Source organism: Drosophila guanche, unplaced genomic scaffold (assembly GCF_900245975.1).
Source record: "Drosophila guanche unplaced genomic scaffold, DGUA_6, whole genome shotgun sequence".
Classification (NCBI taxonomy): Eukaryota; Metazoa; Arthropoda; class Insecta; order Diptera; family Drosophilidae; genus Drosophila; species Drosophila guanche.
The window spans coordinates 335786-352463 of record NW_022995747.1 but is presented as its reverse complement, the minus strand read 5'-3'; the positions used below and the strand labels follow the sequence as shown (position 1 = coordinate 352463).

Sequence of the window (16678 nt, the reverse complement as noted above, 5' to 3'; positions counted from 1 at the left end):
CTCGTGTGCCTCCTCACCTTGCATCCATACACCTTGGCATCATCTAGCACACACTTTTATCGAGTGAAGCAAACGAGGCTAGGCGAGAGAGGCGAGGCACCGGCGTGTGTGTGTGTCGCGTAGCGTCGGCGTTCGGTTCGGCTCGCATTGTTTTTGTCACTCTTTACAGCATTTCCGAATCTGTCAGAAGCAGAGACGCAACAGAGAAATGAAGGGGCGAACCCGTGCCAAAAACAAAAACCACTTCATTTCGTTCGTGACCAAAGGAAACAGAAGGGCACCAAGGTGCAATCTTTCATCTTTAAGCTATCAGTTGCATTTCCTCAAAAATTGTACATATAAAGGACAAACTAGGACCTTCAGACATATACATTTTGTTTTCCATTTTGTTAAAAATCTTATTTAGAACAACTTAATTTGTATTGTGAGTGCTTAATCTCATTTATATTTCTTTCAGTTTCGTGATTTTAACGACTCTCACGAGCCCATCTCTAGTCAGAAGGTTTCTGCTTTTGCTGACTAACAGATGTGGGCGCCATGTGACTCCAACCGGCAAAAGCTGTGGCCAGCAGAGGGAAAGAGAAAGTGTGCGTTGGGTATCCTTTCTGTCAAAAGTACATCCCCTCACATGCTCACCTGCTACGAAGAACCTGCTAGGTGTCATCTTCGTTCGGGTGCGAGTAGTGCGCAAAAGATTCCTATCGATGGACAGAATATCCATCAAGAGTCGACAGTCATAAATAGACAACTTAGTAGAAAACTCCCCCCGAAAAAATATGCTCCCCCTGATATAGTATATGGCTGCATTGTGAGCAGATAAAGCACTGTCAGCTGATAGTGTCACATACAATTTGCATCATAAATCTCTCGCATTTGTCAGTGCTCTTCCTCTGCAGCACTGGACTCCACCTCCACTCGGTCCAGTTCTGTGGGGCTACGACACTGAAAAGCACATCCCCACATCGAAAATCTCTCGGAATCCCTGCCCTTGTTCACACTGTTACGAGAGTACTACCGACGTTTCCACCTTGGGCAAATTGCCTTCCCCGTTGCCGTCGTCGAGCGGCGCAGTACAAACACAATCAGTGCAAAGTGCAAGGTGTCACATGTTTCAATGGAAATACATTCTAGTAGTAGAAATGTAAATGGAAATATCTGGCAAACGCCGCTGCTGCTGTGGCTGTGCGCTGTGATTCACTTTGTATTCACGACTCAATAATAGGTAATAACCCATTGAAACCGCCATGCAAAGGGGTCCATGTAATGCGACCATTATCCTAAATGAATGGCTAATTGAATAGGCTCCCTCCTCCGTATCGTGGGAGGTGGGAGGTGGGAGGTGTTCGGTGTCGAATCACGTTTTCAATTTGCTGAAGAATGGGATAATACAATCTGTTTGGCGTACTCAAATTTCTCGACCACTTATTCGCATATACTATTTGATTTATGGCCACTTTTGGATAATCAGGTTTACACGACGGCACGTGGCGGCACTGAGAGTCATTAGCGTTTCAATGTAAACAGATTTTGAAACAAAATTTGGCTACAATATTCATTGAAACTGGTGACTCTTGGATCTTTCGTGTTGGGGAATACTTAAGTTTTGTTCACGTGAGTGATTTCTGCGAACTTTTATTACACATTCTTCTCTTATTTTCTCTTATTTTCATTTGAAAGGAATAAATGAACACTAAATTAATACATTTCTGTTGACTTTTTTTTCGTGAAAAGCTCAAATCAAGTAAAACTGTTTCAGGTTAAGTTACCAAGCTTTCAGCTTCCAAGATCTATATCCATGCTCTACCCACAACTGACGTCAATTGCTTGATATTCCCATGCGAGTATTTACCCCGAATATGGTCGGCACGCGTGGCGTGTCTTTGGAAATATGTATAAAATCAGCTCGGACTGCGGTGTGCTCTTAATTGTCTTAGATTTATATAATTGCCAAGAAGAAAGAGAACACAACACACGCCTCATCCATCCTCCCGCTCTCTGGATTATCTTCAAGTATGTGCGTGTGTAAGCGAGAGCCAATTAGGATCCCGTCCACCCCTCAAATACCCATTCCATCAGTGACAGTGACAGTGACTTTACGGCGTGTGTGTTCCCTCAAGAGGGGCAACTGTACTTGGTTACAGTACAGTGTCTAAAAATGGTTGGTGTTGGGAATCGGGTGGGAGTCGGAATCTTTAAGCAGCTCTTGACAAAAGCTATCATTCGGATTGAATCATTTGCATGAGCAGGGACAGGGACGGAGACGGGCACTCACACGTGTCCGTTACACAAGCAGGCATTTGCATGCACGTGCTGTCGCTTAACGGTACAGAAAGCTCTGTGTACTGTGTGAATATAATCCCCTCTCTCATGTGAGTGCGGGTTTCCACTGAAGCGGTTTATGGAGTTTCGTATTGTTTTTGCATTTCGGTTTTTAATAAGGAACACAAAGACTGTTGCATACTTTCGGCGACCTACTTGCGGATTGTTACGAAGGGGTTGTAACTATTTTTAGCCTCTAGGTGGAAGGCTGGATGGATGCAGGCCTTGGCTGGGTAAGAAAATGCAAGTGAAAATAAATGTTCGTCGCCATCGCAAGCCAATAAACAGTAGTGGCACGTAAAGCGAATCAGGCAGCAGGTGCATACGGCGGTAGGTTCATAAGAAAGTGTGGTAGCCACAAGGATTGGGGGGCGCTGCCACTGCGCCAACGCACGTCAATGTCATCGTCTTCGTCGCCTTCGCGTGCTCCGCATCGCAATGGAGAAGCGGTTGGCTTAGGAGCAGTCTAGAGGAGTCCTTGGCGTTGGCTCCCTGCTGACGTCCTTCTACGACCTTCCACGACTACGGTGGGCCATTGAACTCCGTCTCCGAGACGGCATTGCATGCCTCAAAGTGGGCCAAACCAGACCACAGCCATTTGCATGCCATCCTGCCCAGCGCTGACCAAGGTCTCCTTGCTCAATCCACAATAACCGAGAATGAATCCAGCTGCAATTAGTTCGGGCCATCGCTGCAAGTCAGAATACAAATCAAGGCTCACCTCGGATGGATGTAAATGACATTCCCCTAACCCAAACGATTTCTTCAGAGCACTGAACAAAGATAATTTTGGTCCATAAAAGTTAATTACTTGCACAAAGTATGTACTCAAGCCAGGAGTAGGGAGTCAGGAGTAGAGTGATGGCTACGCTCTCAATGAAGATGGATCACCTGGGTTCCGCTGCACAGATGATTTCAAGGTTAATTACCATTTCGAGTAATTACTCTTCAGATATGCAGATAACTAGGGGAAAGTCTAGAGCAACTACCAGCGGAACTACTTGATTCCTTCCCTAACTGAAGCTCTTAAACGTACGAGCACAGTTCTGGGAGACACCTACAACACTTCCAGAACACTTAATCTACAAGTGCTCCCAGCTGTTTGTGTAGTTCCAGTTGGGCTTGCCCCAGTTGATACTCAAATCTTAAGCCATTCCTGTTGATACTTTTCAATTGCTGATATTGGTGCAATAGCCAACGATAATGTAAGTTTAATCAATTCTCTTCAAGTCCTAATTAGTTTTGAATGGGCGAAACGGAATCACCTTAATCTAAAGGCTTTTTGAAGTCAAAGACTGCGCCTTGGCGCCTGTGGCAATCACTTATCGGAGGGGAATACGTAGAACACCTGAGTAAATATGGACTATAATGGATTTCTTCCCTAGTAAAGAATCAATTTATCTTTGCAGAATAAATAATTCCAAAGAAATCTGAAGGGATGTTCAAATAATGATGACATGGACAATATTTGGGGTTTTGGGGATGGGTATACGGCAGATGATAGCTGGAAAGAGGGGAAAATGGCTTCCTTGTCAGGCTGGTCAACAAAGCTTCCCATAAATTCAGACTCGTGCCTGTCCCTGGGGTCTTTTGCTATCATACCGTATCTACATGTATCTGTATCTGTATCTGATTCTGATTCTGCTGCTTTAAGCAGTCGCATGACAATTGTTGACTCTACGCAAAGTAACTCTTGCTGGGTTTTTGCACAAATATTTGAGGCAAATGCAGGCGAAAATTTACGACAGGTGACTTTTAGTTGGGTTTGCTTTCGCTGAGTACCTGACTCTCAGCATGTGTAGCCACTGATTGGAGGGAAACTAAATATGTTTGATTAGGTCTAGACTCTGATTGTTTAGCAGTTTCAGATAGGAAGATATTCCCAGAAATTCGGAGTTAAGCAATCAAAGGAACTTCCATCTTTCTGCCAAATGATATTTAATTAATTTCCCATTTCATAGACTCTGGTAGCCCGACCCGGCAGCAGTTTGGTCCTGCTATTTCGGGTCTCATTAATGCGTTCATTACTACTCGTATCCTGTTGTTTTACGACGAAGGGAGACCCCGCGTTGACCCCGGAGGGAGGACAATGGCAGTCAAAGCAATCATCCATCACTTGTCACCGAAAATTCAATTGTGCGACAACTTCTGGAAAGTTCTGCAGATGTAGAGGTTATCTAAGGTTCAATCCTAAGGGTCAGCAAATAGTTTGGAACTGTTTTCGGTTCAGTTTCAGTTCAAAGTTGAGCGCTCCCACATGTCCAATAAATTTATGTTGAGTGCCCAGAAAATTGATGTAACCGACCTGCCCCAAGTAGTCCGCTGATACACAAAAGGATAGGCAGAAGGATACACAGAATCACAATCGAAAGTGCGTTAAACTTGTCCAGTGTCTATGACCCGGACTGCTGCTGGCTGCTGGCTGCTTGATGGATTTGCTTTCCTTCGGGAGGGGAGGGTGTGCGCTTCATGGAAACGCAAATACCGATTGAGTGTTGTATGCAAAACGGGGTTGATGCTGGATAATGGACCTCAGGCAACGGAATTATTGTATCAACAGTTGGTTTAACATTTCAGTGTTTTGCCTCCCTTGGCTATGGGTCTGTGGCAGTGTTTGTCCTTTGGCTGTGCCTCCTCAGACGAACGAATGTTCCTCCTCTGGCTGCGGCACTTTGAGAGCTTTAGAAGTAAAGCAACTTTTAATTGACGATGGCTGAGACGATGGCAACAAGGGGGTCCCTGGCCATTGTCGCAGCTCTTCCTGTTCCCAGCAAAGCGGTTTAAGGGCCGAACAATGGCCCCTGAACATGTGTCTCGACCTGGTCAAGTGGCATCCGGCTGACACTGAAGAGCGGAAATTTTTCCACTGCAGGCATTCCATTCGGAGGAGCGTACACACTCGAAGGAAACCAATAAAGCTTCGTCAACTCTCAATTGACGGTCAATGGGTTTGTCAAGGCCAACGAGGGAAGACAGGGACACATGACTGAGGACTGAGGACTGCGGACAGTCGACAGGGAGTCGAGTGGGTGGATGTGGAGTATGGTTTGGCTTGACTTGGTCTGGGTGGAGAAGAGAGCAAACAAATGGACGCAAACGAAGTGCCGGGTAGCCCAGGAAATGTCTCGGCAGTGGCACTGGGACTGGGACCAGGACCGTTACCGACCCCAGACGAGGCAATTACCATAATTGCAGTCATATAAGTAGAAGCAAACACAGATGCATGAATAAATAGCTCGATGCGTGCAAATAGCTTTGCTCTGGTTCAAGGGCATGTCTCTAATGCTGTCCCGGAAGAAGTGGATGCGTCCCGCCAGGAGTTGAATTTCAAATAGTTTTGCCATTAGTTGTCATTAAATTTGCAGCATCTGCTGTGGCCCACGTCTAATGAGCAATGAGCAACGGGCAATGAGCAATACCCTTTCTGGCCAGCAGCGCCTCATCTCAGGTGTCCGATTTTGACCCAATTCATGTGTGAACTTGGCATAATATAATTGTCATTATTTTCCTGCCTCTCATTGCCTCTTCCGCTGTGGCCGCCAGCTGTTGCTCATTTGGCTGATGTCCAACTCTTCAGCAGACCAGAATGTCTGGCTAAAAGAAGAGTGCGCCACCCAACCTGGCAACCAAACCAATCGAATCAGCATAAAAATACCCAAATTCAAATTATTCTTAACTCTTTATCATTGCAGGAATATTAATAGCAGTTCAGACGAATTCGTTTGATTAAACCCTCCATGAAATTCCCCCCAAAAACTGTTGTGTGCTGCCCACACTTTGCTCTCTATTAGATAAACGATTTATTTTTAGTCTTCTCTGCGACCGCTCTGGCGCCAAGCCTCTGCAGAGGCGCACAAAATCAATTGGCCCACACGGCGTATGAGTAATGCCAGCCAATGCGAGATAGCGAACTGAAAGCGAAATTAACGTCACTGAAATAGTAACTAAACATAGGAGATATTTCATTCATCCTTGCAATGTCGACAATCACTTAAAAAATCCCTTAATCGCATCATAATTATCCAAAGATTCATCTTCTGCCAGTCATCATAATATTATAGATCAGTGAACCACATCTGTTGTAGCATCCGTAGAATGATTCTCCCCATCTTATGATTTAGGGCAACTTGCCCTGAAATTTGCTGACAATGCTGACAGAAGCTCTCATTATTTATGGATCGTTTGTGGAGAAGTTTACTCATAATTTTGGGTGGGGAAACACCGTTCAACAAAAGAGTCAAGTCAGCTGACCATACCAAGAGCTGGAGCTGGCTGGCCCCACATATAATCGCTTGGCTATAAATTCAGGGGCTGGGAATTTGACTCGAGTGAGCCCATAAAAATCACGACGTTGATTTGAGTTTGAGAACTTTATCGGACTGCTATTCATATTACCGTTCCATTCTTCGCTCTCGGACTCCTGTGTCTGGTTGATTAACTCCTCTGAGAGCTATCTAATCTCTCCCCCGAAACGGGGGCTTATTATCATCATACTATACTTAGTATTCGTACTTATACTTAGTTATGTCGCGTGGTCATGGGACCAGATATTTCTGCCTCGAGTCGTGCCAATCTCTTAATGCCCGAGCCAAATGAGGATGTTTTGTCACTTCAAGTTAATGCCTTAATTGTGGCAACGTTTTTATGGCCAAGGGGATGTCTGTCTACCTCATCAGAGTTGGCCTTTCGTCACATGTCTATGCTGGAATAGGATTTGCTGATTGAAAATGCTTGCCAGGCCAAGCAAGCTTTTTCCGGGCACCCCGCAGGATCTTCCCAGCCTGGAAGAAGCCACAGCCATAGAGGTTAGCACTTGGAATGGTTTCTCATACGAAACTGATTGATTTCACCCCCAGAAATGCCATGCGGAAGTCCCGCTGAATGGACTGCAGCAGCCTATCTACTTCCTGCTCGTGTTCATGCTCTGTCCTGTTCTCATCTTCTGCGGCTTCAAGTATGGCATCCTGGGCAGCAGCGACCTAAACGTGGACATTGGCTCGGGTGTGGCCACAGTTATTGTGGTGCATATCCTGATCGCAGTGTACATCTTCCGCCTGATCTTCCAGCAGGAGTTCTCGCGCATGGAGAAGATCGAAACGCTGTCCGAGTGGGAGATCATTCTGCCACAGCAGGCCCAAACGCAGCACCCCGTTCTCGTTGTTCTGCTGCTGATGTTCTACTGCTCCTTGATCATCGGCTTCCCTGTGGCCACCTTCTTTGCCCTGAAGTTTGTGGTGCTAAAGAATCTCTTTCTTATCGCCAACATGGAAACCGATATAATATCTGCAATTGGGGCCGTCATCGCGGTCCACATAACCGTCGGGCTGTTCATCTATAGGGTGTAACTTCGGTTAATTTCTTGGCTCCTCTAAAGATCTGCCCGATGTGTCAGAGCTCTCCAATTAAAGTGCATTCTATGATTTCCTCATGTGGTCATAATTTTTCCCGAAAATCTTTCCGTGCAAAGTATTTATTAATAGTCTTAGCATTTCCTGTTTGCATAGAGATCCCCTCCGTATGTGTTTCCCCCTCCGAAACCATGGAAACGTTTTAGCAAATGCCATAAACACTTCCCACACAATGATTTGTGATTTGTGGAAATGTGGAAAGTGTTCTCTCTGGTGCAAAGACATTTCAAAAGTGTTCTCTCTGGTGCAAAGTCATTTCAGTTGTCACATGTCGAGTCCATCCCCTGATATTTGGACTACTCCTTGACGGGCACATGACACCACAACAGTCTGTTCAGGGACTTTAATGTGGAACAAAGAGTGTCGCCCGTCTAAGACTTTCCGCATGCAAAGTTTATCAAAGTGACGAGCCCCTGACATGACAAGTGCAGGAATTAAATTCTTTCGACCCGCAATTATTTATTGCCTATGGCTGCTGACGCCTGTCGGGGGGCCCGTGACTTTGTCCAGCTGTTTAACGCTCGCAATGGCTCTGCCCTTGCCTGCCACGCAACAGGTGGCCAGTCATGGGTTCTGTTCTATTCTGTTCTGTTACCATGATAAATGATTCCGACCCCTTCGCCAGTGGCCTGAATATCAATTGGGCAAGTGACAACTGAACAACCCACCTGCTTATACATAAATTTCCAAATACTCGACCCAGAACTTTGAAAAATTGAAATAATAATACGATTTTACACTGCTATTGGCTCGGATTTCAAAATAAACTGAAAGCTCTTTGGGAAGAACTTAAATTATATTCCTTACCATTCCTACTGTGATATATATTTATATATTTCGCAGTAGATCAGTTCAGATCAGATCAGATCACATTAGATTCTGTTCCACGCCTCATTTGGCCAATTGAATTTGCTTTACTTTCGCACCCAAAGTGAATGTAGTTACTAATGTTGTTGTCTTTGTGCACAGTGACGCCTATGTGATGGGCAATTACACACGTTAGTGGCAATTATTATTTGATTAACGTTTTATTACAACATTTATGCGATGCACACGCGGCGACACAAATGAGACGCGACGCAGTTTCGGAACTAAACAGAAAATTGCACATTGAATTCTCGTCCCGATGAGGAAGGAACAAATACGTTTATATTGCTGCAGATTTGTTGTAATAGTTGTATGCTGTTCGCACGAAAGCAGCGGGCTGACTGAGTAAACAAAATGTAAGTAAGCAGCGAGCCAAGAGCAACAGGTCGCGTCATTTGTCCAGCATCTCCCCAGGCGCATGTGCAAGTCAGAGAGAAACGAAGCACACTGAATATATGCAATGTGAGTGCAATTTTTTTCAAGTATTTATATGATTTGCGGTATAGTTAAAGATCTCAGACAACCATTTTTTCATACTTAATAGATTCAGTACTCTCAAAATTCAAATTTAAACAAATCAGGGCTGCCATATAGTTAAAAAATGGTTGAGGGGAAATTTGAACTGCTTTGTTGCCACCATATTGAGCGCGCGTCAAGCAGTGGTTTGGCGGAATATTTCAATATATCGAAAACATTGACTCTTTGGATCGGGTCAGTAGATTAGACAGCTGTGAAGTGAAACTCAATATTTAAAGTATAGAAAAACAATTTCAGTGGAGTATCTGTTGAGAAAAGTAGCAACAAGACAGAGCTACAAATGTCGCTGCTCTTCAACGCAGAATGGGGCTTCTTGGAAGGCATTGTGAGGGGCTTCAAGAACGGGATGCTGAAGCACTCCGACTACCTCGCCCTGACGCAGTGCGACTCCATCGAAGACCTAATGATGAGCATCCAGGCCACCGACTACGGCAACATCTTTGCGAATGATCGCCACTTCAGTGTGGATCTGATTGAGAAGCGGCTGGGGGAGAAGCTTCTCCACGAGTTCAACTACATCCGGGCCCACTCCACGGAGCCATTGAGCTCGTTCCTCGAGTACATCCGCTATCCGTACATGATTGACAACGTTTCCCTGCTGATTTCGGGCCTGAATAACAACAGGCCCATGAAAAGGCTGCTCGAGATGTGCAATCCGCTGGGCTACTTCGATCAACTGGCGGCCATTGAGGTGGCCGTCAGCTCTGTGGAGCTCTTCAATGCCGTGCTCATCGACACGCCACTGGCCAAGTTCATTCCGCCCGAGTTCCACGAGGATACCTTTAGCGAAATAGACGTGGAGATTGTCCGGGGCCTGCTCTACCGCTCCTATCTGGAGAGCTACTACGCCTTCTGCCAGGGCCTGGGCGGGACCACGTCTGATGTGATGTGCAAGCTGCTGAGCTTCGAGGCGGATCGCCGGGTCATCACCATCACCGTGAACGCCCTGCCCACCAACCTGACACCCAACGATCGCCTGAAGATGTACCCCACCTGCGGCCAACTCCCCGATCTAGCCCTGCGAACCCTATCCGAGATCGTGGACTACGAACGGGTGCGCGATATGTGCAACTTTGTCGGCTATGGCGACATGTTCGAGAACATCGAGCGGGACACCGACGGGCTGATCGGGCTAGAGGATCGCTTCCTCATGCTTGAGGCCAAGAACAACGTTTACTCCTATCTGCAGCAATTCCACTACGGCGTCTTCTATTCCTACGTGAAGCTGAAGCAGCTGGAAGTACGGAACATCATCTGGATCTGTGAGTGCATCGCGCAGCGTCAGACGGATAAAGTGAATGCATACATTCCCATTCCTTTGGATTGACTCTTTCATCAATTGAATTGGGTTTCCATTAAGCTTTGCGTTTTGTGTTTGGTATCCTTTATAGTTAGTTAGTTGATAATTAAATAGAGTTAAAATTAGTAGACAAAGTCTCTAAACTCCTTCTATAGTGTTTGGAATTTTCCAGACTCCAAGCTTTTAAGGTCCTCTTAATGATCACAAATACGTACAGAGGCACATATATATTTTTTGTATTTTTTTTTGTATTTAATTTTAATGTTTTTTTTACATGATTTTTAAAAATTGTATTTTAAAAGCATTGCATTATGTCATATAAAGTACGATATATCATTACATTATACAATCGTTTGTATTTCCTTTGAATTGTAGTGTTTTGTTTTGTTTTGAGTGTTTAACCATAAGTTAAATTTATGTTTAAGCAATTTCATAATTCAATAGCATAGCAGTAATTGTTTCAGAGACCATGGCTATATATGCATCATATATATGTCTATATATATATATATATAGTAGTGTATATAAGTATTATTATGTGTATGTGTGTGTGTGTGTACTGAGTGCATCCATGAAGATACTCCTCAATAGTGCGACTAAAACTAAAAATCGTGAGGCATTACCCCACAAAACGGTTGGTAATGCCATATAAAAGGACAGATTGTATAATAAAATAAAGAAAATGATCTGCGCAGAGGGCGTGTGTGTGTGTGTGTGTGAGGCTGCAGCGTAAACATCAAGAGCAATTGCTTAAGGAAAGAATTTCTGTAGAGTCCACACTTCACTACTCGACACCTGGCACCAGGCACACTCTTCCCACAAATGTAATTCTTTGTGTGTGTGTGTGTGTGTGTGTGTGTGTATATATGTGTGACATCAACATTCGCCCAACAAACGAAACAAACAAATGATTATGCACGTAGGCATATGCATGTGAACCGAACACAAACAAACTCGAACAGAAATCAATCTGAAGAACGCAACAAACATTGAACGGGGATGAACGGGGCACAACCCCTCGTAAGAACAACAATTATGAGAACATTATGTTTAGACTATTGCATGATTGCAGATGTGTGTATTAGGATGGCATCTCTGTTTGTTCCAATGTCCAGAGTCCAGTGGATTTCAGCTCCTGCCTCCTACTGCCACATGCCAATGGTGTAGTTCCTGCTCAGGTGTCCCATGCGACGCTGACGTCCAACTGCAAAACACACCAATGATTGGATTAGTGGGGTATTCTATAGAGCTTGTCGACTGTTAGCAAAATAGTGGTTAATTCTATGCTTAGGAATAGAAGAATACTTGGCACAACACTGAGAACGACTGGCAAAGACTGGGAACATTGCAGAACACCCCAGTGCCAGTGGCTGTGTTGGCACAGATACATTTCTCGTTGTTGGCTTAACGCTAATCTACCAGAAGTCCATCCCCATTTTGTATCCCCGTAACTAAACCGTTTCAGCATAGGTGGTAGCTTATTGTGCTTAGATTTATCTTAGGGAACCGAATATGGGAAATATACAAATTGAATTGATTAAATAATGATTAATAACTACTTTTACTGGCAACTGTTAACAAATGAATCATCTGCCCTGAAGTATAATCATGTTCTGAAATAAACGCTGCACTTTCCGTAGCCACCACATCCTTTAACATTGAAATATGTACTCTTGGTATGAGGATGGAGCTCCCACTTATATTTAGCTTAGCTTACGAGTGTACGGATTAGATTCACTTAGTCACTTCTTATTGTCAAACCATTACATGGCACTTAGTGGATTATCTTAGTTCTTAGAAGGTAAGCTAACAAATCAAAAGATACTTTACGTACTGCAGAGATCACACATCATTCTTCGGTGTTAGTTCACAGCTGGTGGGCTGGTTGGTAGGTTGATTGGTTGGATCGGTTCGGTTCGGGTTCGGTTCGGGTTTTGGGTTGTTTTGGTGGGGACTATTAGATTGAACTTGGACTTGTGTGGCATTGTTCTCCTTGTTCTTGTAACTGGTGGTGTGTGCTCGTGGTTGTGTTGGTTGATGTTGTACATTTCCTTGGATTTGTTTGTTATTCAGATTATGTTGGTAGTCAGAAGTTGGACAAATAAAGACACACAACACACACATCGAGAGGGTTTTCTGCCTGATTGTTGTTGTACTTGGTTTCATGTGGCATCGTGTTGCGGTTGCTGGTTGCTTGTTGTGGTTGGTTGCTGCTCTTTGTGTTGTCTTTTTATTTACGCTGATTCAGGCGTTTCACGCGTACTGCAAACATGGAAAGAAAGAGGAGGTGCGTGTCGTGGTTGTGGTTGTGGTTGTGGTTTGGCGGATCACACAGGAAGAAAAGAAACAAATACAGATCGGCATTAGTCAAGTTGTTGCAACATAGAGTTAGATCTGAAGAGAGGGTTCAACAATGTTAGTTCAAATGTCATATAATTAATCAATCAAACAATCATCAAACATCGAATCAAAGGAGTGAGCGGGTACAACATTCAAGTTTCTGTTTTAGTTTAGCGTAGGAGTTCCTCGCGAGAAAGGAGGAGGCGATCGTATGCTTCTCCTTGGTTTTAGTCTGGGTTTTTGCTGCAAGCTTATAGTTTAGTCTGGGTTTTAATCGGGTTAGTAGTCGTATACTAGATTGGGAGCTGCTGCAACAACATCAAAGTACTTAAACAGAAGAAGGAGGGTACCAACTGTTTGTCGTAGGATACACAAATATGTTCTTCTCGATGAGGCTGCTGCCGTTGCTGCTGCTTCTGCTATTGTTAGTTGTTCTTATTGAATTATGAAATAGTGTCAAACGTTCTATTCTGGTCTCTACATTGAGTAAATTGGTTGTAACGGGTGGTTCGTCTCTTTGGTTCTGGTGATGGTGGGGGGATTCACTTAGATCATACATCGCAGTTTAATTCCTACACGAAGAGAACATCGTTAGAGAAGGCTGCACCGTGGATCGCAGTTGTCGGATGGCTGTGGTGGTTTGTGAATTGTGTTTAACATGCAGATATGCAAAGGGAAGTGAAGGGAATGGGTTATCATGCAGAAACAGCAGATAAATATAAAGCAGAATCATCGGAATCATGCAACATAAACGATAGGGTTGTGGCTGTTGGGTATGCTCGATGACTGTGATGCGTGGAAATAAGTAACAACGGAAGGAAAGGCTACAGCTTATACTATTCGTAAGGAAGGTGTTTCATTCTTTGGTTACTTTTATGATTTAGCAATTCTATGATTAGTAACAAATTTGGATAGATGCTTTGGCTGCTCTTTGCCTGGGCATATCCTTAAATTCGGGTTTAGTTTGCAGCAGTTTCTCAACGTTCTCCTGCGGATGTGCGAACATTCAGCAAAATGCACTTTCATGGAACTATTGCCAATAGATGGATCGGCAGAAAAAGCCATTCTGAGATGGGTATAGGATGCTGGTGGATTGCATTTTGGATTAGAGGAGCTGATCAAAGGCAGAGGCAGAGTAGAGTGCAATTCGTGTTCATAGATACCTGTGTTAAGCATTAGAGAAAATTATACACGTAACACGTACAAATGTGGATCGCCTAAACGATTTCTGATGCGCTTCGAAGAGGCCTCGACTCGACCTCAAACATATCTTCAAACAAACATCTACGCGATACAATATAGTATGTATTTTTATGTAGTACTCTCAATACGAGTATATATGTATATAATGATATTTCTCTTTCGTTTTCTTTGCTTTGCTTTGCTTTGCTTTGCTTTTGTTTTTGCTTAGTAAGAGTCTCTCTAGATAATATATATGTAGATATGGTTCGACTTTGGCTTTATCCTTTATCCTTTATCCTTTCTTTTATATTATTTTATACACGTTCTTTGTTTGTTATTTTTGGGGCTTCTTCATTTCCTTAATTTTCTTTCTTTCTTTATATTTAGATTACAAAACGCTTTAAAAATGGTTTAGGTTTAGTTTTAGTTTGATTTCTTTGCTTGTTTTTGGATGCTGATCTCCTATTGAATTCTTGTCGATTTTCTATGCAGATTATTGAAAAATCTGAACTGCAGTCGCAACTCAAGATCTTTTCTTACTGTAAACAGAAAAAGAGAGAGAGAAACAGAGCGGGAGAGAGAGAGAGGGAGAAACAAATGAACAAATAAGGCTTAAACAGGACACAAAATATGGCTTGAACGGATTGATAGACATAGAGAGAGAGAGAGAGAGAGAGAGCGAGCGAGAGAATAACGAGGAGTGAGTGCTGACTGTCTGGGATACTAATTTCTGTAATCTTTGGATTGAAGTTGGGACTGGGGGGATACACAAAAAAAAAGATACAAGATACACAGATACAAAACAGATATTGCTGTGCTGTGCTGTGCTTTGGTGTGGTGTGTGCTTGCATGGGTGTGACTGAGTGGCTGAGGCAGTGACCGCTGCGATGAGTGGGGCGGCTGGCGGTGTTAGTGGCACGAATCGTATGATCGAATGGATTGTGGATGGATTATATACACAGGACTATCGCTATCGATCGCTATGGTTGAAGCGAAGGCTGACAACGAAGATATCAAGGCAGGAATATCAGGAATCGATCGTAGTATTGTGTGGTATATACATATTCTTGGTCTGCAAGTATCGGATCGTCTCCAGAGTGTGTGTTCTTGTTCAGGGGGGTGGGGGATAGAGTGTTTCTGTCAGGCGGCGGCAACATCAATATCAACGACAACAACATCAAGGGTTAACCAATGAGGCGAGACACACAAAGGGATTGGATTGGATCGAATGACTGTGTCTGTACATATTGTATGTGGATATTCGTGTTGTTTCTGTGGCTTCTCTCCGAACATTCTGTGGTCTGTGTGCGGTGCTGCTGCTGCTTCTCACTCACGTGTGCGCTTGATAGACGCCCTCGTCGTCGTAGTTGGGCGTGACGGACCGACTGCCGGGCACCACCATGTTGTCCGGGTCGAACTCCGGATCGAAGGCATCGCCGCCGCCGCCACGGATGACCATGTTGTCGGGATCGACCTCCACATCGTAGTCCGGCGGCGGCTGCGGCGATGGCGACGGCGACGGCGTAGGTGTGGCCGAGTTCGGATAGTGGATCTCGCGCTCGATCTCCATGTTGCCGGGCAATATCAGCTTCGGCAGCTGGGGCTTGAGCTTCTGGACGCGGAAGACTGCAGTGGACACGGCAGTGGAGTGGAGTGTTTTTTTCGAGTGGGTTTCACGTGGGATAAAGTTTGTCGCAATTTACAACAGATACAGATAATTACAGATAATTGGTTAATGGTCTTCGCTTTGGCAAACAATTGTTCAATCTAATGGTAATTACAGAGAGAGGGGAAGAGAGAACACGGGGGGAATAATAAACAGAGGAGGAGCGTGGATCCGATCCTCGATCGGTGGATATAAAAAATACTACAGCTATACACGAGGGGCAGGCAAATGTGTTAGCATGGAAATGGACGTGGGACGTGGAACGTGGAACGTGGAAGAATGACATTTTCTGACTCTTTAAATGTACGATAATCACCCGACTTAAATATTTATATTGTATCTTATGAGGATAGAAAACCTGGCCACAGGCCGTCGCTCTATCGATCTAAAGTGAACGTTAACAATAACGAGAGGTGGAGAACGATAACGACAACGATAACGAGAACGAACGCAACGAAGGCTTGATGAAACGTTGTGTGAGAATGGATCACGATGTTAACGACTGAAACGAGTGGATCGATGATATTTCTGGTGCAGAGGCAGATGAGGCAGGCCAAAACAGTTTTACCTGGTTACCAGCACATAAGAGAGAGATACAGAGATATAGAGTATAAGAAGAGACAGAGAAGGGACAACGGCACAACATTGGAGGCGGTAGTAGCCATGGGATGGATGGGTTACCAAACTGCTGGTATTCTCTCTTCAGATTTCCTTCTCGTGGTCAGCCCTTCTACCAGCTCCAGCTCCAGCTGCTGCTGCTGCGGTCGATGATGTTGCCTGGAGATTGCGCACCAGGCGCCCTGATGGCGAGAGATGATCAGAACCGACTCTGGGATTAGTAGGGCTCCAGGTGCGGGCCGTGACAAACTGCTCAAAGGCAGCCAGGCTCTTGGCCTTCGAGGGTGAGATGTCTTGATCTTGAGCTTGATGAGTGCTGGATGATGCTAGCGATGATGCTGATGTACAAGCTGTTGCAGTGATTGTGGCAGTGATGATGTTGGACGCTAACGTACCTTGTTGCAATTCACCTAAACGCGCGAACGTGAGGCAACTCAATCA

The 16678-nt window shown here is 44.4% G+C and overlaps 3 protein-coding genes across 16 annotated transcripts in view; 2 read left to right on the top strand and 1 right to left on the bottom strand.

The window, feature by feature from the left end:
* The first annotated feature begins 6994 nt into the window (after positions 1-6994).
* LOC117582990 lies at positions 6995-7741 on the top strand. The gene is made up of 2 exons (XM_034271138.1): positions 6995-7124; positions 7176-7741. Exons 1-2 carry the CDS (start codon positions 7047-7049, stop codon positions 7662-7664), a joined length of 567 nt encoding a protein of 188 aa, XP_034127029.1. The 5' UTR covers positions 6995-7046; the 3' UTR covers positions 7665-7741.
* Positions 7742-9356: 1615 nt separating this feature from the next.
* LOC117582989 (probable V-type proton ATPase subunit d 2) lies at positions 9357-10524 on the top strand. The gene has a single exon (XM_034271137.1). It carries the CDS (start codon positions 9412-9414, stop codon positions 10456-10458), a length of 1047 nt encoding a protein of 348 aa, XP_034127028.1. The 5' UTR covers positions 9357-9411; the 3' UTR covers positions 10459-10524.
* A 211-nt stretch (positions 10525-10735) lies between these two features.
* The window catches only part of LOC117582987 (tropomodulin), a 45726-nt gene continuing 39783 nt past the window's right edge, over positions 10736-16678 (bottom strand). For 6 of the 14 annotated variants that reach the window (XM_034271121.1, XM_034271126.1, XM_034271123.1 and 3 more), the window contains exons 6-7: positions 15288-15579; positions 14301-14492 (exon numbers count right to left, since the gene is read on the bottom strand). In XM_034271121.1, coding sequence (XP_034127012.1) covers positions 14477-14492; positions 15288-15579 — 308 coding nt within the window. In that variant the 3' untranslated portion in view covers positions 14301-14476. Of the gene's footprint in view, positions 11636-12265; positions 12694-13125; positions 13344-14300; positions 14493-15287; positions 15580-16678 lie in introns of those variants that run through there. The other 8 variants (XM_034271130.1, XM_034271132.1, XM_034271133.1 and 5 more) reach the window with 5 other exon arrangements.